At 36.5% G+C, this 23,150-nt stretch overlaps 2 protein-coding genes across 3 annotated transcripts; both read left to right on the forward strand.

Annotated features, from left to right (window-relative positions):
- Positions 1–4,609: 4,609 nt before the first annotated feature.
- On the forward strand, positions 4,610–8,479 carry LOC147564214 (enhancer of rudimentary protein). The gene is made up of 4 exons (XM_086644426.1): positions 4,610–4,714; positions 5,469–5,568; positions 6,623–6,743; positions 8,106–8,479. Exons 1-4 carry the CDS (start codon positions 4,712–4,714, stop codon positions 8,206–8,208), a joined length of 327 nt encoding a protein of 108 aa, XP_086500552.1. The 5' UTR covers positions 4,610–4,711; the 3' UTR covers positions 8,209–8,479.
- A 1,879-nt stretch (positions 8,480–10,358) lies between these two features.
- Positions 10,359–22,846, forward strand: LOC147564215 (protein RRC1-like). Of its 2 annotated transcripts, XM_086644435.1 has the most exons (18): positions 10,359–10,724; positions 11,352–11,435; positions 11,504–11,639; positions 11,798–11,843; positions 14,715–14,775; positions 14,885–15,025; positions 15,328–15,447; positions 15,948–16,113; positions 16,639–16,751; positions 18,068–18,139; positions 18,994–19,215; positions 19,376–19,434; positions 19,536–19,620; positions 19,920–20,057; positions 20,369–20,593; positions 20,705–21,498; positions 21,642–21,823; positions 22,215–22,846. In XM_086644435.1, exons 2-18 carry the CDS (start codon positions 11,361–11,363, stop codon positions 22,508–22,510), a joined length of 2,931 nt encoding a protein of 976 aa, XP_086500561.1. In that variant the 5' UTR covers positions 10,359–10,724; positions 11,352–11,360; the 3' UTR covers positions 22,511–22,846. The 2 variants fall into 2 exon arrangements, with proteins under 2 accessions (XP_086500561.1, XP_086500566.1); XM_086644440.1 differs by lacking the exon at positions 11,798–11,843 and having other exon boundaries at positions 10,512–10,724.
- The last annotated feature ends 304 nt before the right edge of the window (positions 22,847–23,150 follow it).

Consider the following 23,150-nt stretch of genomic DNA (forward strand, 5'->3'; position numbering starts at 1 on the left):
CTCCCAAATCACGCTAAATTGATCCTACATTATATACTATTTCCACATCTGAAAGTTAAGGGAGAGAAAATTGTTTTGAATTGAAAAATTTACATAGTAAGATAGAGAAAATTGATTTGGTTTCCAAATCTGTAAAGAAGAGAGAGAAAATTGATTTGGAAATATCCGTGGTGATAATGTTTTGGTTTTGGTTAGGATTTTGGTTCTGATTGATTCGGATAATAGGAAAGAGAAAATTTGATTTCCAAATCTGTTTAGAGGAGAGAGAAATTATGATTTGTTTCTAATAAATCTCCATATTTTTGGCTAATAAATCTCCATATCAAATATGTAAAGAAGAGAGAGAAAATTGATTTGCAAAAGTTTGGATTTTGTTTCTAAACAGATTATAGAAGAGAGAGAAAATTTCGTGAGAATCTATCCGTTTTTTCCTAAATTTATCCTAAAATCAAGGTACATTAAACCGTTTGAAATTTTTGTCCGGCCCAACATATTAAAATCCCTTGAAAAACGACTGGGACATGGAAGGAATTATGTAATATATATTAAGGGTTTTTAGTCCCAAGAGCAAAAGGACTAAAAATCCATTTTTTGGGAAGATAGGACCCTAAATCCTTTTTGAACATTATTTTGGGCTATATACCCACGGACCCTTTAGAAAATGGTTAAATTTTGCAACAATGTTATCTTGATTCATATGTTAATAAATAAAATGTATTTTTATTTCAGGCATTTGACTTGTGTTTTTCTTTTCTTTTTTGAAATAGGCATTTGATTCTAAAAGTGGATCACTTGGATCTCTTGACCAAATTTGATGAGTTTCTAGAACATGTTTGATTGTTTTAAGTGTGCAATGAGTAGCATGATAAGGTCAAAATTTATTAATATTTTACTCCATTGATTTGTTTTCTTAAAAGGCAATATAGTAACTAAATTGTTGATTGAAGTTAGGAAATATTTGTTATCACGGTTCAAAATATTATTCTCCATTTGAGGTGAAATGATAATTAAAGCCTATAAATAAGAGGTATCTTTGATTCATATATCCAACAAAGTTTATAAAAAAAAGTTGAGGTACAGGGGCGGAACTAGGATTTCATGCCAGATAGGGCAAGCCTAAAATCTCTATAAAGTAAACTCCTATTTGTAATGTGTGTTGGCCTTACAAAATCTAACACAAACACGAGACAATATTCGAAGGAAATCCTTTCGTATCATGATTTTGTACATTTATCTTAATAAGTTAATAATCCAACTTAACAATAGAAGTGATCTTTTAACTTAGATTTACAAATTAACTTTTTTTTTTTTTTGATGAAATAGATTTACAAATTAACTTAACATTAGATAACTCAATTGAGTACCAAACATCGACATCGATAGATTCTTTATCAACTATTATACATCTTAAAGAAAAAAAATTTGTATATTATTAATCATTAGTCTATGATCTTTATATTATAATTACTCAATTATACTTTTTATGTTGAAATAATTACTCAATTATACTTGAAGTAAACAAAATTACATACCCAAAAGTATACACAAGCAAAAATAGGATTTTCTCTAGCAATTATACTTGAAACCAAAATGAAATAAAAAAGAGAAAATGGGTGGCAGAGGGATTTGAACCCCTGTCTTAGCCTTGGAATGGTGCAGACTCCCCCACTGGAGCTACAGGAAGTGTAATTGATATTAGTAGCTTGAACTACATATGTGGAGATCAGGCCGGGCAACTGCCCAGCCTGGTCTCCACATAGTTCCGCCCCTGTTGAGGTATATTGGAGGGAAATAGAAAACTAGGGTTGCTTCACAAAAAATAACAAATGGAAGGAAGAAATGTGAGAGGAATACTAGTTTTGTTGGTTCTAGTATTTGGAATGTGTATTGAGAAGAGTTCAGCATCCTATGGGGAATGTTACAAGCTTTGCCTGCTCACTTGTATTGCTACGCATGATGGATTTTTTGCCAAGCTCAAATGCCCTTTTATCTGCCTCAAAGACTGCATTGGCCAGCCTACCTCAGAACAATCTGATATTACATTGCGTCTTGAAAATCAGGAATGATGTGCACTTTTTTTTATATTAGATCTCACTTTTATCATGTAATAAAGCTTTATGCTCTAGAGAAAATTATTAATTTAGCAAAAGATATTGTCTTGAATTTTAATTTAGTGTTATATTCCGAGTGGGCCCTAAAGTATGACAAGTTTCTTGTGTGGCTCTCTAAGTTAGAGAAAATGCGGAGACAATATTTTTACTATGTATTGACTAAACAATCAAAAAATTTCAATATATTGATGCTTTGCAGAAAAAAGAATTCGGGCTACAAAGTTGGGTGGAAACAATTTTTTCGTAATTTTTTGTTTTTACACCCTTAATGTTTTTACATTTTCTTCTTACTCCATATTCCCTTCCCACTACCACCATCAACTCTGGCAACAACTCCACCACGTTTTTTTTTTCGAACCTTTCCTCCAACCAATAGTCGATCTAGTTTAAGGGGGTTCTCCCAAACCCGATCGGTCTTCCAACAATAGGTAGAGAAGAAGGAGAGAAAGCGAGAGAAGAGGAGAGAGATAAAAAATGAGAAGAGATAAAAGGGTTTGTTTGGAAGATATTTTTGGGTTTCCAACCCTTTGAAATTTTGTAACGCGGGACCTTTTCTTGTTTCCTTGTTTTCGTTTTTGTTTTTGTTTTTGTCCCTATTACTTTTGTCTTCTCAATTTTAAGCTCTATCACCATCTTCTTCTCCGCTTTTTTTTTGTTGAAATTAGAACTGTCTTTTTTTTTTATTAATCTGGGCAACTATACGTGGTCCAAATCAAGAGTAAGACATATCATTGGATTCGATTCGTCGAGTTCTTGAATTTAGATATAAAGTTTGTCAAATTCCGATTTCTTATGAATGAGTTATCATTGATTTACTTGTGACATAATGAAAGGATAACTACCAAGCGTAATTTTATCGTTAGTACATATTGAAAAAAATAAGGCAAGTTCTACTTCCTTATATATATAGACCTTTTGATTTACTAATATTAGATTCTTTGAAACGATAAGGTGCTTTGCGTGGTTTGCACCACGTAAACCCCACGTGGCATGGACGTATGGACGCATTTGGCGCTTTACTTCAGGGAGCTAGACCGTTGTCATCTGACGGTTAAGATTACACCGGAAACCCGACATACAAGTGCGACTCTTGGGAACATTTTCTGAGTATTCATTTTCAAGCATTAGAGTTTGGAATCATTTTTAAAAGTTCGTATTGCTTAAAAAGTTCGACAAACTATCAAAATTAAGAAGTACCATCTCTTAACTTGATGGATAATCCGTTTTATCCTGGGAGAAATACACCATTATTGTTGGTACTAATATACAAGGTGTAAATTGTCTTAAGGATAGAAGTATCCTCGACTCTTCTGACATATATTACATTTCATTTTAGTTATTTAGTTTTAAGTTTATTTAATTGAGAGAAGATAAGTTTTTTCCTGATTTATTAGATAGAAAGAAACTTAAAGCAGTAATTACATCGATTGTTAGCATTTTCTGAGTATTCATTTTCAAACATTAGAGTTTAAGAATCATTGTTTAGAAGTTTGTATTGCTTACAAAGTTAGGCAGACTATCAAAATTAAAAGGTGATATCTTTATAAATAGTTGATCTTGGTAGTGGCAATTATTTCACGTACGCCAAACATAGCCTTTGTGTTTTTGTCACTAATAGTAAATTCAAGGGGGTAAGCTCAATTACCCATTATTGAGGGGGTAAGCTCAATTACCAATTAGTGACGAGGGGGTAAGTCCAAAAAACACTAAAGTAGTAGATGTTGTCCTATGTAATTTAGGCCCTAAATAAAGTAGATGTTGTCAGGCTTTGGGACCTCTTTAGTTATTGGTTTAAACTAGGTTTTGGACATATCCCTCTCTCCTTCGCCGGTAAATTATGTGAAGGAAGAACATATAAAAAATCACTAACAATAAAGATTTGATAAAAAAATTGGGAGATCGATTTCTTTTGTTGTTGTTTTTTTTTTGAATAAAATTTCTTCGTTTTTGAATAAAGATTTGATTAAAAAAAATTTTGAATAAAGTTTCAAAGATGTAATGCCTGCAAGAAAAAAATAGGGAGAGAAATATGTGAATAGTAGTTATTCTAACTAATTTTGACTGATTTACATAGATACTCTTCTTTTTTTAGTCTTCCTATCCTCTGTATAACCGACTGAGTTGTTTTAATATAATAGATTTTTTTTTAATAAAATTTCTTCGTTTTTGAATAAAGATTTGATTAAAAAAGATTTTGAATAAAGTTTCAAAGATGTAATTGCCTGCAAGAAAAAAATAGGGAGAGAAATATGTGAGTAGTAGTTATTTTAACTAATTTTGACTGATTTACATAGATATCCTTCTTTTTTTTAGTCTTCCCAACCAAATTTCTAAAATAAAATGGACGATGAGACTTACCCCTGTATAACCGACTGAGTTGTTTTAATATAATAGATTAGGCGGTTATGCGGTTATGGTGCTTAAGGACTGATGTTGATCCATTCAAGAAAAAAATAAATATATTAGTACCTGGAGGCGCCTTTAAAACTTTCGTATCAGTTTTGGGATCAAAACTGAACCTCGCGAGCGTAAAAGCCAACAATTTCTCCTGTCTCTTGTTGATCGAAAGCAGTCGTTCTCGTCTTCATCATTTCTCCGACATGGTAATCTCTCTCTCTCTCTCTCTCTCTCTCTCTTGCTCTTCGTTCGCCTTTAGTTTCTACTTACCTTATCTCATTCTCTAGAAACCTTCACTGTAACTCCCACAATCGTCAATCTTTAAGCTTTAGGGTTTTATATTTATGTATGTAGAACTAGAAAGATGAATTTCCCACAATTAGTCAATTCAAAATGAAGGAGAGTGTTAGGGGAAAAGCTTACTTGTGTGAAAACATTTGATTCTAGGTCATTGTTGAGTGATATATTACCCAAGACAAAGTCACCTATGATAGGTAAGGAATCATCATAGGTAGAGGCTGGTTGACTCATGTTCCATGTGATTTTCCTTCTTAATACTGGTTTTATCAGAACATCAGTCCAACAAGTTATGAACTAGGATCAACACCATAAATCCCCGAGGCATGCTGTAGAAATGGGGGCACACTTGCAATTAATCTCGACTAAATCGTAACACAACAAAATGCCTAGCAAATTTGAAAAACGAGTAACTCGACATTTAATGGACCAAGTACTCCAATTTGGGCTACTCTGAAAAGTTCTGTAATTGATTATTGCTCATAATGTTGTATGCCCTTTTATTTTAGCGGCACAAAAGCAATATTATCCTTGAAAGTTGTAGCCATAAGATTGTCACAGTGTATTCTTTGTATCTTTGTAGCATTGTCGCCTTTAAGTTTGTTCAACTTAAACATCATATTCTGACTCATAGGCTGCTTGATTATATTGGTTCATGTGCAGGCTCATAATAGTAAACACACCATTATTCTGATGCAAACATCTCCGAATAGAGCAACACGAACGTTTATGGACTATGAGTCTATCAGTCAAGCAATGGATGGTATGGTTTAGTATCCTGTCTTATATTTTCTTAGTAAACTTAACCTTCATAGTTCGAAAGATAAGTAAGAGTACTGCACATCTCAGAACATGAATGAAGGAAATTATTCATTAATTGCCATTTTGTAGCTGTTATTGCCCCACGTCCAGCATTAATAAGTGCTCTGAGCCTTTGACGAAGGGTTCAAAGTGTGAGTGGTGTGCAACTACCGGTATCTTATTCTTGTGTTTGGATGTTTTTTCTAAAATAAATCTATGTCAATATAAAGAGCTCCACTGAAATACCATCCAAGTGTTGAAGGATTAACATCTGAGCGCAACATTTAGGAATTAGATGGCCGTGTCTTTGTACTTCATTATCTATTAGTGGTTGCCGTTTGCCTTTCTTCCACTTTCATTATTGATCCGGTTTTATTGCATAAAGTTGAGGTGTGTCTTGCACCAAATTGTACGAAAACGACATTCTCATTGTTATCTCGAATTCTTGTCTCAGATTCTCTCTAGAAATACTACTCCGCACATTTCGCCTATGCACCATAGTATCCCCGTATCATTGATCACTCATACAAAAAAACATCATCACTCTTTACTAAATATCCCACGCATCTTAAATAAGTATTCTTTCGTTCCATTGATTACATAGCATATTTATTTCCAGAGGAATGTGTTTCACATTAAAATTGCCTTTTTTGCACCAGAAGACAACTTCTCTTCTTGTAAAAGCTATGACATCAAACTCGCTACTCAGCCATCAACAAGACTACATTTGTTTATTGATTAGCACTACTAAATAATGCTATCTTATTCCTAATTGTCATTTTGGCTAATAGAAAAGATGAAGGTCGTGCCCATGTAAATTAGAAGATTCTTTAGATCTTGTTTAATGTAAATATTTGATATAATTGTCATATTTATAGCTGCAACTGTTGAACTATATTTTGATTCGTCTACTTTTGTGGATTTCTGGACTCACTTTCATAAAGCTCTTTGATTTCCTGTCTAAGTTATTAATTTTTTTTCGTTAGTGAAGTTCAATTCATGATCTCCATCTGCAGGCATCTGTGGACTATATGAACGAAAGCTTAAGGAGCTCAACCCAAACAGGCCAAACATCAATTATGACATTGCAGATCTCTATTGTTACATTGATGCCCTTGCAGATTTGAGTGCATTAGTGTAAGCTCTCAACTATGATAATATTAGGTTTATATCTGATTTGATACTTCTATCATTTTTTTGGGGGTAGATTACTAAACGAGAAACCCTAATTTTTTAGTCTGACTTGCATAGTGGGCCCAACGTTTTAAATCGGTCAAGGCGTACGCCTTGAGGCGTGCCTTGGATCGGTTCGGTGCCTTCTTGCCTCAAGGCGTACACCTTTTTCATACCCAATAAAATGTACGCATTTACTTTGCGAGGCGTATACCTGAAGGCGCACGAGGAGTATGCCTCACAAAATGACCATGTTTGTAAAAATATGAATTGTATACTTGCCTCCATAAGTTCCCTTTCAATCTCTCATGAGGCCTCTTGTCTTCTTATGGGTTTTTTAAATGTCATAAAATATATTGCTCTTGTTCCTTTTGAGGGCTTTGGAGTTTATGCTAGTATCTGACATTAAAAACATTGCTGCGTATGTCTATTAACCTAAGACTTCTGATTATTGTAGCAAAATAAAAAGACTGTTATGCTATCTTTTTAAAAAGGAAAATTATGTACACTTCGTAAGGATGTGGAGTATGCCTTAAGGCACCATTTCACATCTTAGGAACCTACTGCCTTGAGGCGGAAAAAACGATATTAAGCGGGCCTACACCATTTTTAACACTTTGAGTAAAGGCACCATTTCACATCTTAGGAACCTACTGCTTTGAGGCGGAAAACGATATTAAGCGGGCCTACACCATTTTTAACACTTGGAGTAAAGGCACCATTTCACATCTTAGGAACCTACTGCCTTGAGGCGGAATAACGATATTAAGCGGGCCTACACCATTTTTAACACTTGGAGTATATAATAGAAAACCCATAACTCGAGTGGAAGTTTATTTCGATATTTTTCCTTAAAATTCACAGTTCGAGAACAGCCAATCAAACTTGTCATGTTTCGTCAACCCATATGAAAAGTTGGTGATGTTTCAATAACCTTCTATTGTTTGAATTAGACTCGTCTGACTCGTTCGAATCTGAGTAGTTTGAATTTTATGAACCTTCTAAACCTTACTCAGCCATTTTGACGAGCCATACATCACGAATCAGAAAAACAAACATTTTGTAGATTCAAGTCAATTCAAAACTCGAGTCAGATTTCAGATCTGACTTAGAAAAACAGAACACTACCTAAGTGTCAGTGATGTTTCATTCACCCATACTTATATTGGGTCGTATTGCCGTGCTAAGAGTTGGTGAAAAAGATCTGGTTCTGCTGAGTGCTGATATTGTCTTTTTGTTTACGAACAGTGTTAGAACATATTCCTTTCTCTCCTCGTGCGTAGATGGTGTAATTTAATAATCTTACGTATAAATTTTCTATTGCAGTTACGAACAATCTATTCAGGCTTTCCTGCCATATGACCGAGAGTGGATTAAATACCGAATCTTGCAGCACCTGAAGAAATTGGCTGTCTCGTCACCTCACTAGTTAGTATCTAGATTTGCCGTCTACTCTCAAAGAAGTTGATTTGATGGTTCTAATTTACATGGTTGCACTCCATTACATTTTCATCTACCTTCATGTATATTTATCGGATCAAAGGTATATACCGATTTGGTTTGATATGGATGAAAACCTTATTTGCTAGTTGTTGTAGACTTGTATTTCCGAAACATTGGTTTCTTAGATTATACTTTGTACATACTTGTTGGAGAATATCGGGCTCAGGTGGTTTAATGGTGTTTGATAAGTTCATTCAGAGATTCTAAACTTTTAGGTTATTTGGTTTTCTGAAAACAACTGAATGTGCAGGTTATTACTTTTGATGGATGATTTCTTGTTTATAGTTCAAAAAACTAGAGAAACTGCACCCTAGACTATTTTCTTGACGTGTAATTCTCTGCTGCCAGTGAATTGGGTGTGGAATAGATCAGGTACTCCTGGGTGATATCTTTATCAGTTGGGCTACTGAGGGTGGAACTTCCCGTTACACGTTTGGGTTGTCAGGTGGGCTCAGGCTGGATGCTCGACAAATTCCTGTATCAAAGAGCTTGGTTGGGTTATGATTGGCTATGGGAGGTTGACTGCGAAAGCTTTTCCATTGATGTAGAATAACAGGAGGGTTGACCAGGCTGGTGTCTAGCAGCTCTTCGCCTCTTCCCAGTTCCCACCTTACTCAAAACCAAAGTTGAGCTGATTCAATTTGGCATACCAGTGGCTTGAATTACTGTGTCCTTGTCAAAAAAATATTGCTTAATTTAACACCTTTTAGTATGATGCCCACAAGACTCATGTTTTAGGGAAAACAATAAAAGAGACCAAGTTTTGTGGAGCTTTAGGCCTAATTTCCTTACCACAGACTAGTCCTCCACATGCTTACAACTTGAAAATGTGCCAGAAACAACTAAAGCTAGATAAAGCTAAAGAGTAAGGTGATGTTGTATTGATACTGTCTAAATCATAGGCATTTGAATCTGAACGGAATGAACCCAATATCAAAATCATTCAATGAATCAGGCAAAATCAAATATTTTAGATAAACTAGTTCATGCGTCAAATCAGATTTTATATATGACTTACAAAAAGAACAAACACTCGTCTCATCGCGTACCTTATTGACTACAAAAAGAAAATGCACGATATATATGCTGGGTTTGACAACCAAGTATGGGGTCAAGACCTTTTTTCCTTTTAGTGATGCTACAAATACTTCAATGTACACTTTCTACTACATTCTCCTTGATTATCTCACAGTTCATTTATCATCATCTAGCATTAACTACGTAGAAACGAATGTACAAATTCAATATGAATTAGCTAGAAGTTATAGAAACATATATTTTATTCTCGCTTACCTTAATAATAACAATACATTTCGTATGAAGATCAAGTACTTCATATGAATTTCGACTATTGCCTATTTTATGTTTTAGGTCTTTATAACCTAGACCCAAAGCCTTACAACGTGGGAATCTAGATGTTGGCCTCGAGCCGGTAGGATAAAGATAAGTCTTATTACCAACCAACTTAGAAGTTGTAGAAAATCCTAAGTACACCTTGCGACGGTTAAGATGACCAAACTTGATGATCTTCATCGAAAACTTATTTCCAACCATTTGATCCTATTGTTGTAAAGCAATCCCACATTGGTGGGAGACAGGAGTGTGGTGCTCCTCTTAAGAGGTTAAGCACCCTTCCCTAGTGAGGCCTTTTAAAACCGTGAGGCCCGAGTGTACCAAAGCGGACAATATCACTAGCAGCCCAGAAGGCTGGTCCGCACCATCTTATAACACGTTATCAGCACGATTCTCTCTACTATGATGTGGTTTTGGGAGGGTGTGTTATAAAGCAATCACACATTGGTGGGAGACAGGAGTGTGGTGCTCCTCTTAAGAGGTTAAGCACCCTTCCCTAGTGACCCTTTTAAAACCGTGAGGCCCGAGTGTGCCAAAGCGGACAATATCACTAGCAGCCCGGAAGGCTAGTTCGCACCATCCTATAACACGTTATCAGCACGATTCGCTCTACTATGATGTGGTCTTGGGAGGGTGTGTTGTAAAGCAATCCCACATTGGTGGGAGACAGGAGTGTGGTGCTCCTCTTCAGAGGTTAAGCACCCTTCCCTAATGAGGCCTTTTAAAACCGTGAGGCCCGAGTGTGCCAAAGCGGACAATATCACTAGCAGCCCGGAAGGCTGGTCCGCACCATCCTATAACATTGTCATCTTTATTGATTAAATGATACAGTAGTCCTTAAGTCTTATATGGATTCGGGTAACCCGAATCGAAGATGGGTAAACGGGTCAGGTTCCTCATATCCATTTCGTCTAAAACATAACAACAACAAACCTTTTCTCTCTCTAAAGTTTTCCCAATTGTTTTTTGTTCTCCCGTCACAGCTCTCTCGTCGCTGCTGATTACAAAATCCCCACAAGCACAAACCCTAGAAAGCTATCAATTTCCTACTCGATTCAGTTTCCTCAATCATAACCTGCAAAATCATCGGTACGCTTTTTTACTATCTTTTTGTAATTTTTTGTTTTCTGTTCAGAGCTAATGTGTATGTATTTCTAGTAGCTCATTAATAATATATTTATATTCAGGGGCTCAATCGATTTGACTGTTTGATTTAGTTATCACTACCAAATCATAACTCTAATGGTTGTTGATGGTTTTCATCTAATAATGCATCTTAGGACCTAGGGTTTGTGATGAGGTCTCCATTCCAACTCAAATTGAAGGAATAAAATTTGATTGATTTTTTTTTTTTTTTTGCTTTCTTCTTCTTGCTTACTCTTTATGTTTTCAGTAGCTCCTTAAAAAACTGTATGCTTAGTGGCTAATTAGTGTTCTGACTAGTCATTTAAGTTCTTTTTTTGATAATGATTTATTGAGAATTAGGAAGTAAGGGTTTTGTATATCGTTCTGGATTTCAGATAGAGTTGAGTTGAACTCATGATTTGTTGGGGGGTAATGCTCATATTTACTACTTGTTGCTCTTATTGTTTCATTAAGGGTCCGAAACCCCAAATTTTGGATATTCGGATGGTTTTTACGTGAGGATGCATATAAAATAGACGAGATTTATTTGGTTTTATCCATCTGACATGTTGTTCATATTGGGATTTTTAGCATGACAAGATGAATTCTTTCTCTGTTACGCGGAAGAAAACCCCTTTCCAGAAACACAGAGAGGAAGAAGAGGCAAAGAAAAAGGTAGAAATTATTTGCCCACCCTAATTTGTTCAATTAGCTATAGTTTTTACTGACCCTTTGTTTTGCAGAGAGAGGAAGATGAAACTGCGAGATTGTACGCGGAGTTTCTGGACTCATTTCAAGGTGATAACACACCAGGAACAAAGACCTTTGTCAGAGGAGGAACAATAAACACAGGCGAAAAACCTAAGAGCGAACCTGAAGGTGAGCGTCAGTTGTGAAATTTGTATTCACTCTCACATTTATATCCCTTATGCATTTATAGTTCGTGTTTGTTTCTGAATTTGTATATGAGTGGTTTTTATCTACTTATGCTGAGAGCACTTAATAAAAATGTGGGCCTTTTATTCATTCAACGGCAGGTGGAACTTCCAGAGATGGGGCATCTGTTCCAAAGAAGGGAAGTAGGTAAATAAAATACACGATTTTTACAGATAGTGCCTTCGTGTTGGCCTTGTTCTGGATGCTGGAATGTCTCTGTGATCTGTGACGTATATATGTTTATATATTCATGACGATTTAAGATAAATGAAATTAATTCAAAATGGACCTTAGTTACATTTTATTTTATGTTGTTGGGATCCAAAGTATTATTTTAATACGCCGTTTTGGGGATTGGTTTCTTGCAAAAGAATGCATACTTGCTAGTACAAGATCTAGAGCTTGTAGCCCTGGCTACAATCTATGTGGCAGGGAGTTATGATTGTCCATATCGAGCACATAGGTCATGCTTTTGTTGCATTACTAATTTACTTGCATACTTCACATCTCTTAGAGTTGCGTATTCTCAATATGTCAATTGAAGAGCCAATACTGTAGGTTGGAAAGGGGTTGAACTCGGTTTGTTGAAATGTCCCTGGTTTGTGCTAAGTGCAGTTACGAGCGCCTTGCTTGCCTCAGCTCGCCTGAGAACACCTAGTCAGTTGTCAATTTGCAGTTTTTACGATAAATGATTAACTTTTTTTTTTCCTTCTAAATCTCATTTTATGCATAAATAATAAGATCTACATTCTCTGCCCTTTTAATAGGCCAGAAATTCTTTTGTGTGTTAATGCTTGTTAGTTGTTACTGCTTTTGTGAAGAGATTTCTTTAATAGTTGGTTAATCCCTTCCGTTTAATGATGATTGAAGTCATAATAGTGCTGTAAAGTGTATCATTCATCATTCATGTAAATTGCAAAAATATTGTACATGACAATAGCTTAACTGACGCTTAACAATGCTTAGGCGAGTCAATAGCTACGCTGCAATGTCTAGCGGTCTAGCCCTAGGATTCCGATCATGCAAATATGGAAATACCTATATTGTATAATATATTTAATATATCATTCATCAGTCGATTTAATTGACTAATTTATAATGTGTTTTAAATGGTCCCATTCTATAACATGTGATGCAACATAACCTTATATTTAGATAATGCATTGTGAATGGTCGGACTCAGTAAGGAGAAAGTGGTACTGTGGCAATATATTGACATATGGACCACGGTTATATCTATGCCTAACCAACTTATCCATATGTTTACTTCATATTCAAGAATCTTCAACTATTTTAATCAAGAGCTTCCCTTATGTTTGTTTGATCATTTGGTTTTGCTTCACTGGTCACTTGGTTGTCTATCTGTCTTTGGTAAGATCCATTTCAACGAATTGAAATATCATACTTGTTCTTTCAATCACAAGAAAGAATCATGTATTAAATGTGAATTTTTTTATTCAAATTTGTTAATGGTGGCACTCTATAACTGGAAGCGAAGAACTAAATATCATAATGTAATAAACTTTGGCTCGCCCACTTCAATATTGCTTTATTTCTTGCTTTCCACATGCCCCAAAAGAAATGTCATGCTTGGTAAATCAGAATCCCTAGGTTTAGCCCATTCCTTATGTTATTCCTACCAGTAAAATCTGTTTCGAGTTTCACCATAAATATGGATTGGAATACTAGAGCTGGTTTTTGTTTATCGTAGTCAACTGAAGCAGTTCCCTCTACATTGTGTGGACCAAGATTTTGTTAACCTGAAATGCACCTAATCGATTGGAAATTTTCGAGATCCTATACGGAATTCCTTCTTGGAACTAACAAAATGTGGAACTTCACATTGAACGGATAGGAAGTTTACTGACACAGTCAAGCCATCTTTCTACCATAGCGAGTAGATACAAGAACTTACTTGCTTTGAGAGGCGAGCTGATAAAGTGAGTCCAGTCCCCTTAAGGGTCAGCCTCTTTAGGAATTAGGAGTACTTCTTTTTAACAACTTGATTGAATTAAGAAGAAGAGGAAAAGATTGTTACGAAATATTTCTCACTGTAGGGTAGACATTGAGGATGTGAAAGGAATTGGTTATGCTTGTTCTAGGGCTATTAAGGATTTTAAAGATGTTGCTTTCGTAGACTTGGTAGTCATTTGTGGAAGGCGTGGATGTCGTAACGAGTCCCTTCTGATTTACCTTTCCTTTTATATATTTTTTTCCCTCAATATATTCATTCAAATTTTCAAAATAAAATAAAATAAAATAAATAAATAAAAATGATTTTTTTTAAAAAAAAATAAAAAAAAATATTTATCACTGTAAGGAGACCAAACTTTGTACTGAAACCCAGATTTATATAGTACGAGTCTGTGATACTACTGCTGATACATTGTGACTGCTTTGGAATTTCTTAATTTTAGCCACACTATTGTCGACATATTTGTAGAAGGGAATGCATTCTAGAATCTCAATAGCTAGTTTAGTCATTTGTGGAAGCTATATGTGGAGTTTTTTGTATATATGGATGCATCGGAAAGATGTTACTGTTGTTTGGAGGACGAAGGTGTGATATTGTAAGGGTCAACGGGTACAGATGAAACTTTGCTAATTGTCCTCCTTCATGATAATACTTGAAACATAATCAAGGAAAGATTTCATATCCATTGTTATATCAGCTCATTGCATTCATTTGGCCTCTGTTAGTTGGACTAGTAACATGAATATGAATCAGTAGAAAGTAGAAAGATGTAACTAGTAACTACACATTTTCTACTGCAGTTTTTAAGGCAATATAGAGAACTCAGCCTTATGATTCTTGTTATATATATATATATATATATGTCATAAATGGAAGTTTAGCTTCTCTTAGTACGTTGATCAGATGTTAGTGTTGCTTCGCACTTTTATCGAGTTGAAAGGAATACAAAATCTTACAGATCATCATTATTAGTTGGAAATCATTTTTGCGCAAGTAAATGTTTGTTTAGTGGAAGTTCAGTGTTAAATTTTGCTTTGCTGCAGGTATGTTCCTTCATTCATACCGCCTCCTCTGGCAACCAGAGGAAGAGAACATGAGAGACAGGTTAGTTTGTCTAAAACTGCTTTTGGTCAACCCTCCAATTGTTATGTAAATTAGTTATTGATTCTTATACACATATTTAAGATTACTGCCTCTATGTTATAATTTGTAGGAGGAGAAACCAAAGGAGAAAGAAAAGGGGAAGTCGAGAAACATAGATCATTTTATGCAAGAACTGAAGCATGAACAAGAGTTGAGGGAGAGGCGAAATCAGGAGCGTGACCAGTATGGGCGCCATAATGAGAGCTCTGCTGTAAGATTTTTTCTGACACTAACTTGCCATATTTATGCAATTTAAGGAGCAGAAAGGACGTCGTATGCTTCACCATACCTACTGATAAGGGGATAATAGTGACTGCACTCTGTTGGTTCTATCCCTATGGTTTTGTTTCTTCACTCTGTTAGCAATAGCTTCAGCGTTCCTGTTGGAATATAATGGTATATTTCATAATGGAATGTTAGATTCTACTTTATAACGGAATATAAACGTCTTCTGCTACTCTAGTTTCTTTTTGTTGCTTACTGATATTTGCATGTCTTAAATTTATTCTGCAGTCACTTAGCCGATTCGATGAGCTACCCGATGATTTTGATCCTAGTGGGAGGCTTCCCGGATCATTTGAAGACGGAGATCCGCAAAGCACAAACCTTTATGTTGGCAATCTCTCACCACAGGTGACTGACTGCTATTGTTTATTGTTCATATTTTAATCACACACTCTCACATATATAAATGTCAGAGTATTCATATATTTAGTTGTAGTACGAATATACGAGCGTTTGTGGGTTCCACGTAATAGTGATGAAGAACTGACCTTTATTTCGGTTGAACAACATATTCACTGTTCTGAACGTTCTTGTTCTCACCAATAACTCTACATCCTTCTGAAACTTCTAAAAATGAATAATTTATGGTCCGTTCATTGTTTAAATAAATGGAAGTCTAAACCAACTGTCTATGGAGGTAGAGGAAACATCCTTGTGCCCTCGATTCTTCTTAACGTGGGGTCCTCAAAGTCCTACGACTGCAATACATGATGTCTGCATTAGGGTATCAGCCTGTCAGGATCCTTTCCATATGTTACACTCCTTATTTTAGACTCATGGCTAAAGCCTCCTAGAGCTAGTATAATATTGACATGAATTGATCTTTTTTGTTGTTCCAAATGTGACAGGTGGATGAAAATTTTCTCTTGAGGACGTTTGGAAGGTTTGGTCCAATTGCTAGTGTAAAGATAATGTGGCCCAGGACTGAGGATGAACACAAACGCCAAAGGAACTGCGGTTTTGTAGCTTTCATGAATAGAGCAGATGGACAGGCAGCAAAGGATGAAATGCAAGGTTTGAGTCTTCCCAGATATTTCAATGTAAAATGCATTATTAATGAAGCTCGAGATATGGTCCATGTCTTATATGGTGCACTGGTTATCTTGCTCCATTTTCCCTGGGCTAAATCGTGGTATTATGTTATTATGTACATTATATTATTATCCGTGCACGATACTTTGATAATTTTCCGAAATATAAGTCATGCAAGTGTCTACGTAATGAGTTATTGTTTATTTTATAGGCCTATCAATTTATGTTTTTGCTATATTATAGTTTGAGAATGTGAGATATTTTTCTCAATATCTGCGGAAGGGTTAGGGAGTGGGGACTAGTACCAATACAGTTCGTGCTAGTGGTGGGCAGTTAGGATGTATTTTTTCTTGTATGTATTTATCGTACAAGACATTTTTACCTTTATAGTGGAGGGGGCAGTAACCTTTCTTTTCATATTGTTGTTCCAACTGATAACTATGCTGGTGTCCTATTTATAAACATACATGTGGCAGGATTATGAATTTTTTTCTTCTTTTGCTCCAGGTGTCATCGTTTATGACTATGAGTTGAAGGTAGGATGGGGCAAGTCTGTTTCTCTTCCAGGGCAAGCATTGCCTGCTCCTCCGCCTGGACAGATGGCAATTAGGAGTAAGGAGGTTCGTTGAAGTTTTAATTTTTCTTTTTGAAACTTCGAATTATATTTATAAAGAAAGAATTTAAGGAGGAACTGAAGCAGCTATGTTACATCATCATAGCCTCACAGTTGTGAACAAAACCTGTACAATATTATGATTTAGCCCAATTCAAATTTCCCCTCCAGTGGAGCAGCAGGCCTTTAGCATCCTCTGCATCTGTAACAGACTTGGGAGACATCGACTGCTTTGGAGTCTTTACTTGCTGCCATGGCTAAATTGATTGATCAATAGACTTAGGGAGACATAGACTGTTGTTGAAAGCATTGATGAAGTAGAGCCAAAGGCTTGCAGCCACTTTTTGATGCAACAGGAAGTGGTCTGTCGAATCTTCAATTCTCCTTGCATATGACGTATCTGTTCTGAATAACTCCGAAACTTCAGGTGATCCACTATTGGAAGCTTGTAAAGGCAAGCAGCCCACAGAGTGAAGCTAACTCTGGGAGGGGAGTTAAGTGTCTTGGTTTGTCGAAGTTATCCTCTCTTTCCTACCAGACTCTGGAATCTGCATCTTCACTCAGACGATGGCCTTTTGTAGTATCCAATAAGTTTGTCAGAATACTTCCCAATCACTTAAGTTCCTTTAGGTACTAGTTTTCCACCGTCCATGGATTGTGTCGTACACCTGACTAACAGTTGATTCTTCATATGGGGTTGTGATAGATGGCCGCAAATCTCTCTCTGAGGCAGATTGTTGAGCACCATCTATTATGCCAGAATTTTATGCTCTTTCCGACTTCCCGTCACCTAGTTTCCATTTAGTGATGGTATTAAAATACACCTCTCTATTCTGAATTCCTCTCCACATGCTACAGCCGTATGGAATGTTAAAGTTCATGTTGGGCAATCCTTCGTTATCCTCCCCATATTTCTCACAAATCATGTTTAGCCATAGATTGTTCTTTTGCATTGTTCATGTTTCTAAGATTCTCGACCCCAAGGCTCCTTGAGATCTTTGGAGATAATGTTCCAAGCAACCCGGTGCAGTTTTCTTGTTTCTTACTTACTGTGTTAAAAGAAATTGTACATCTTCTTGTCCATGATTTTGAGGAGGCCAATGGGGATAGCGTATAGGGCACAGTAATATCTATCTTTCCTCTCTTGGTAACAAGCAAATATGATAGATATACGAGGTTAGGATTATCTATTTAGTGGACATCTTTCCCTCAGAATTCTGTACCTTATTACTTTGTATATTTCATGCATAGTTATATTAACGAATTAAGTCTTCTGGAGTGTGTCCCACCTTAAAGTATTAAGTCATTTACTTGTCTTGCCAGGGTGCTACCGTCATTTTATCTGGTGCTGCTGGCCCGCCAGTCACTTCTGTGACGAATCAGGGGTCTGAGCTGGTAAGTAGACTCAAAATTTTTGGGGAACTTGTTTCTCAAATTCCTGTTTGTTATTATATTACGAGTTTTTCTATTTTATCTTGTCAGGATTTGAATATAATTTGATTTAGGATTAGCAAGTATAGAATGAAATGGATCTATGTGATACTAAATTACTAATAATTTTAGTTTTATAATGTGGACGAACATGCTAAGTGCTATTACTGTTCGTGTCACTTGTGGGCAAATATAATGAAAAAGGGGGACTCAGTTTTTTATCGTCAACAAGCACAAAGGTCACCCTGAAGTGTTTCTTTAGTAGAAAAAACATGTTTATTGCAACTCTGAGGGAAAAAGTTTTTCTCATTGATTTGCCTTTATTATAGTTCAAGTTCTTTCAGTCTTGCACTTTTATGTAAGAGGAACGAGGACAGTGGATAATGATAAGCTAATATGTTATATTCTATCGTAAAAGCAAGAACAGTAATAATCACAATTAAAAAGCCCACTGGTGCTATTAGCTACATGATATGATGTTATCAGACCTTTGGATTTCAAGCATGAAAAGTTACGAAATGCTACCGGTCAAGGGCGGAGTCTATACAGAAAACTGTTGTTCCCAAAACTTGATTGTTCGACCTCTTGAATCTAGGTGAGGTGCACAATTATTGGCCTACTAGGCCCTCGTGCTTCTCGTTCTCGGTCCATTTGAATTTTAAAAGCAAAGTTACTTTTGTGGTAAAAAAGTAAAAACTACATGCCTTTCTTTTTAATTTTTTTTTTGTTCAACATGTTGTTTCTTAGCTAAGTATGTATATTACGGATACACAGTCTTCCTACAAATATGCTTTTACTAAGTTGAATATTACGTTCAGGTTCTTACGCCTAATGTTCCTGACATAACGGTTGTTCCACCTGAGGATGATCACCTTCGCCATGTGATCGATACTATGGCTTTGTATGTTCTTGATGGAGGATGTGCTTTTGAACAAGCTATAATGGAGAGAGGTCGTGGAGTTCCGCTTTTTAACTTCTTGTTTCAGCTTGGGTCAAAGGAGCATACTTATTATGTTTGGCGGCTGTATTCCTTTTCTCAGGTATGTCTGTTATAGACTTAAGCAGGAATGCTGTGTCTCTCTGCCCACGCCAGTTATTAGGGAGTCCTGTACTATATCCTTATATTGGAAGCGAAGTTGACTCTACGTCTCTACCTTTATATGCCCATTTGACAAGTTTCTTATTCTTGTGTGAACGTAGGGTGATACTCTTCAGAGGTGGCGAACAGAGCCTTTCATCATGATTACTGGAAGTGGGAGGTAAACTTTTGCAGGATTAGTCAAATGGACGATTGATTGTTGACTTTATTTTTATTCCTAGTAATCGCGTTAAGTTGATATATGTTCCTGTTTCTGTTCAGATGGATGCCTCCTTCGTTGCCACCAATTAAGAGCCCTGAACATGAGAAAGAGGCTGGTACTACATTTGCAGCTGGTAGAAGCAGGGTAAGTGTTAATATCTAATGGTCCCTTGATGCATTTGCCCTTTATGCTAGAAAGTAAATGGGCTCTGAATGAGCTTCTATTTATTTTATTTTGAAAGCGTTCCAGCTTAAGGTAGAGTTTTGAATGAATGGTTTCACCATGTCATGGCATACCAATTTTTTCTCTATACAACTGTAACAATTGAACCCACCTTGGTGGTTTATTTCGTCGTACAACTCTCTCATTTCATAAATTTGTGAATAATGCTGTTTTTGATTATGTTTTTTCTCGTAACTGAGCTCTTATTATCATGTCGACAGCGTGTAGAACTGGAGCGTACATTGACAGATCCACAGAGAGATGAGTTTGAGGATATGTTACGTGCTTTAACGCTGGAGAGGAGCCAGATAAAAGAAGCCATGGGTTTTGCTTTAGACAATGCTGATGCAGCTGGGGAGGTAACACTCATTGCGCAATAGGCACCTCCATCAACCGAGTTCATCTCTTTGTTGTTAAAACTCTCAGTTCTCTGATAGTTCGAGTTATATTAGAAGTCTAAAAGTTTAAGATTCAACTCCCTTTAGAAATTGCAAGCAATTCTAAGTTGATTGGTTACTATTGATGTTCACTTTTCCATGTGTACTAATTTTATTTGCGTATTCATGATGCACAAGATGATTTGTTTCTCAACATGTAGTAGGTTATGAGCTATCAGCTATGTAACCTTTCTCTTTGTATTACTTCATTTGCATCTTCTTTGTATTTGCAGGTAGTTGAGGTTCTTACCGAATCGTTAACTCTGAAAGAAACCCCAATACCAACAAAAGTTGCGAGGCTCATGCTTGTATCTGATATCCTTCATAACAGTAGCGCTCCTGTAAAAAATGCATCTGCGTACCGTACAAAATTCGAAGCTACCATACCTGATATAATGGAGAGTTTTAATGACTTGTACCGTAGTGTTACAGGAAGAATCACTGCTGAGGCTCTTAAGGTAAGCTGTAAGAATCGCTCGTAGACTCTTTTTTGGATTTTTTTTTTCTGGCTTACTCAGTTCTTTTTCCTTATTTCGATTTTTGATTTGTCCCTGTCTTGCATTCTGAAGGAAAGAGTCATAAAGGTTCTTCAAGTATGGGCAGATTGGTTTCTCTTTTCCGATGCATATGTGAATGGACTCCGGGCTACCTTTCTTAGATCTGGAAATTCTGGTGTTACTCCTTTCCACTCTATTTCTGGAGATGCACAAGAAAACGAGAAACAAATAAGCTCCGAAGATAGAGCTGAAGGAGTTAAGGTTAACCAAGATGCTGCACTAGCAATGGGGAAGGGAGCGGCTACAAAAGAGTTATTAGATCTTCCACTCCCTGAGCTCGAAAGACGCTGCAGGCATAATGGGTTATCGCTTGTTGGTGGTAGGGAAGTGATGGTTGCAAGATTGCTTAGTCTGGAAGAGGCAGAAAAACAAAGTGGTTTTGATCGAGATGAGGATATTAGACATGGCCAGGTCCAATCAAAATCAATTAGATATTCGGAGGACGACGTCAGCTGGAATGCAGATAACAGTGTCCGTCAAAGAACCAACTATAGTTTTGAACCACAGAGTTCCCAGGGTGAAGGTTCTTCTATGCTTGTGAGCTCAACACTTTCTATCCCACAACCCGAACTAAAAGCTTTCTCGAAAATGGAAAAGCCCGATCCTGTTCTGTTGGATTCTAAATGGGCTCGGGAGGATGGTAGCGATGATGAAGACAAGGGAAGTGCTCGAGGCCTAGGATTAAGCTATTCCTCTTCTGGAAGTGAAAATGCTGGTGATGGTCCCAGTAGAGTTAATGATATGGATTCTGTGCCTGATGCATATATTTCTTCACACCTTGACAGTACGATGAATGAGGGACATAGGTCGTATTTCATTTCTAATATCTGACAATCTTTCTCCAGAAAAGAAAAAGAAAATCCAATTTCATCATTTCTGTACTCCATAGTATTGTTATTAGTAACTTAATCTTATAAATCTGTATTTACTAGTGGCATTTGCATTACAGGCAAAAGTTAAGGCGTCTAGAGGTTGCTGTGATGGAATACCGTGAATCAATTGAAGAGCGAGGTATCAGAAGTCCTGGGGAAATTGAGAGGAAAGTGTCAACCCACCGTCGACGGTTGCTGACGGAATTTGGATTATCAGAATCTAATGAAGATATTTCTGGCAGCACCAGGCAGTCTTCTCGTAAGTAAACCACTAAATTCTGAATATATATATATATATATATATATATATATATATTCTTTAAATATGACGCTGAATGAGCATCCTGAAACAGATATGTTTCCGGTATATCTTCTGTGCAGTTTTCTCAATATTACCTATGTTTACGTTCCATGCTCTCATCGGTTTTTTCTGGTGTACTTCAGCATGAAGTCCAATTGCATAACTTGGCCTTGCTTTTAGTCGTAATATATATATATATATATATATATATATATATGTATATGTTGGTCCGTTATCTTCTGTTATATAACACATTATTCGTTTCCATTCTTGTGGAATTTATGTTCGTCTCTCAATGGCTGTGATCTAATTTTAGTGGTCAAATATTTAACAACAATTTAAATTTCAGAGAGGTCTTCTGTGGAGAGGAAAGATAGACGAGATGATTCACGTGAGGCTTCAAGGAAACGACACCGCAGTCAGAGCCCTCAACGCAAGTCATTAAACAGAGACAAAGAGAGAGAGACTGATCTTGGTAGGCATAGTGGTAGAGACCGAGGCCATGAGCGGGAGAGTGATAGGGGCAGGGAGCGGGAGAGTGATAGGGGCAGGGAGCGCGAGAAGAGTGGGAGTAGAGAGAGAGGCGAACATGGTAGGGATAAAGGTAGAGAGCGAGACAGGGATAGGAGAAGGAAAGGAAAATGAGAAAGATAATCCCGAAGTGCAGATTTCAGGCTCGATCTAATAGAGATTAGTTATTTGGGGTGGAAGCTATGACACTAAAGATTGAATTCAAACGCCAACTCTTTCTCGTCGATTCAACAGAGTGGGGGATAGAATCCTCAAGTGAATTTTATTTTTCTTTGAGCTTTCATCAAGATATATACTCCTAACTCAAATTGAAGATCTATCTATGTAAGGGTTTTATCTTGTTTAGCATTTTACCCCTCTGTGTGAGTTGTTTATGTAGTGATATTTTGTTTCCAACTTCCTAACTTAAGTTACTGCAATTTATCCATGGTGATAATCTGCTATTCCATATTTCCATACTTCTTTTTTCTCTTGTAGAATTGCCCTGAAGGTTTTACTTCTGCAAGTTGATCCTTACAGGAAGTGTCATGTTCAAGCTGGTGATAGGTCTGCATCTAGCTACATTTCAGAATGTGTTACACAATTGTCTGATCAGATATTAATTTAATGTGATTCTGGTCTGCACATTATATTTCTGACTTATTTACAGAAATCCTCAGAGCTAATTGTTCGGCCTATTATATTACTGGACTGGCTGACAAAACTTGGAAAATCTTCGTCCAGAAGTTGTTGAGAGTAAGCTATAAAAGTGACC

The sequence above is a fragment of the Eschscholzia californica genome, unplaced genomic scaffold, assembly GCF_041429995.1.
Source record: "Eschscholzia californica isolate CP2 unplaced genomic scaffold, dmEscCali1.0.p SCAF_1, whole genome shotgun sequence".
Lineage (NCBI taxonomy): Eukaryota > Viridiplantae > Streptophyta > Magnoliopsida > Ranunculales > Papaveraceae > Eschscholzia > Eschscholzia californica.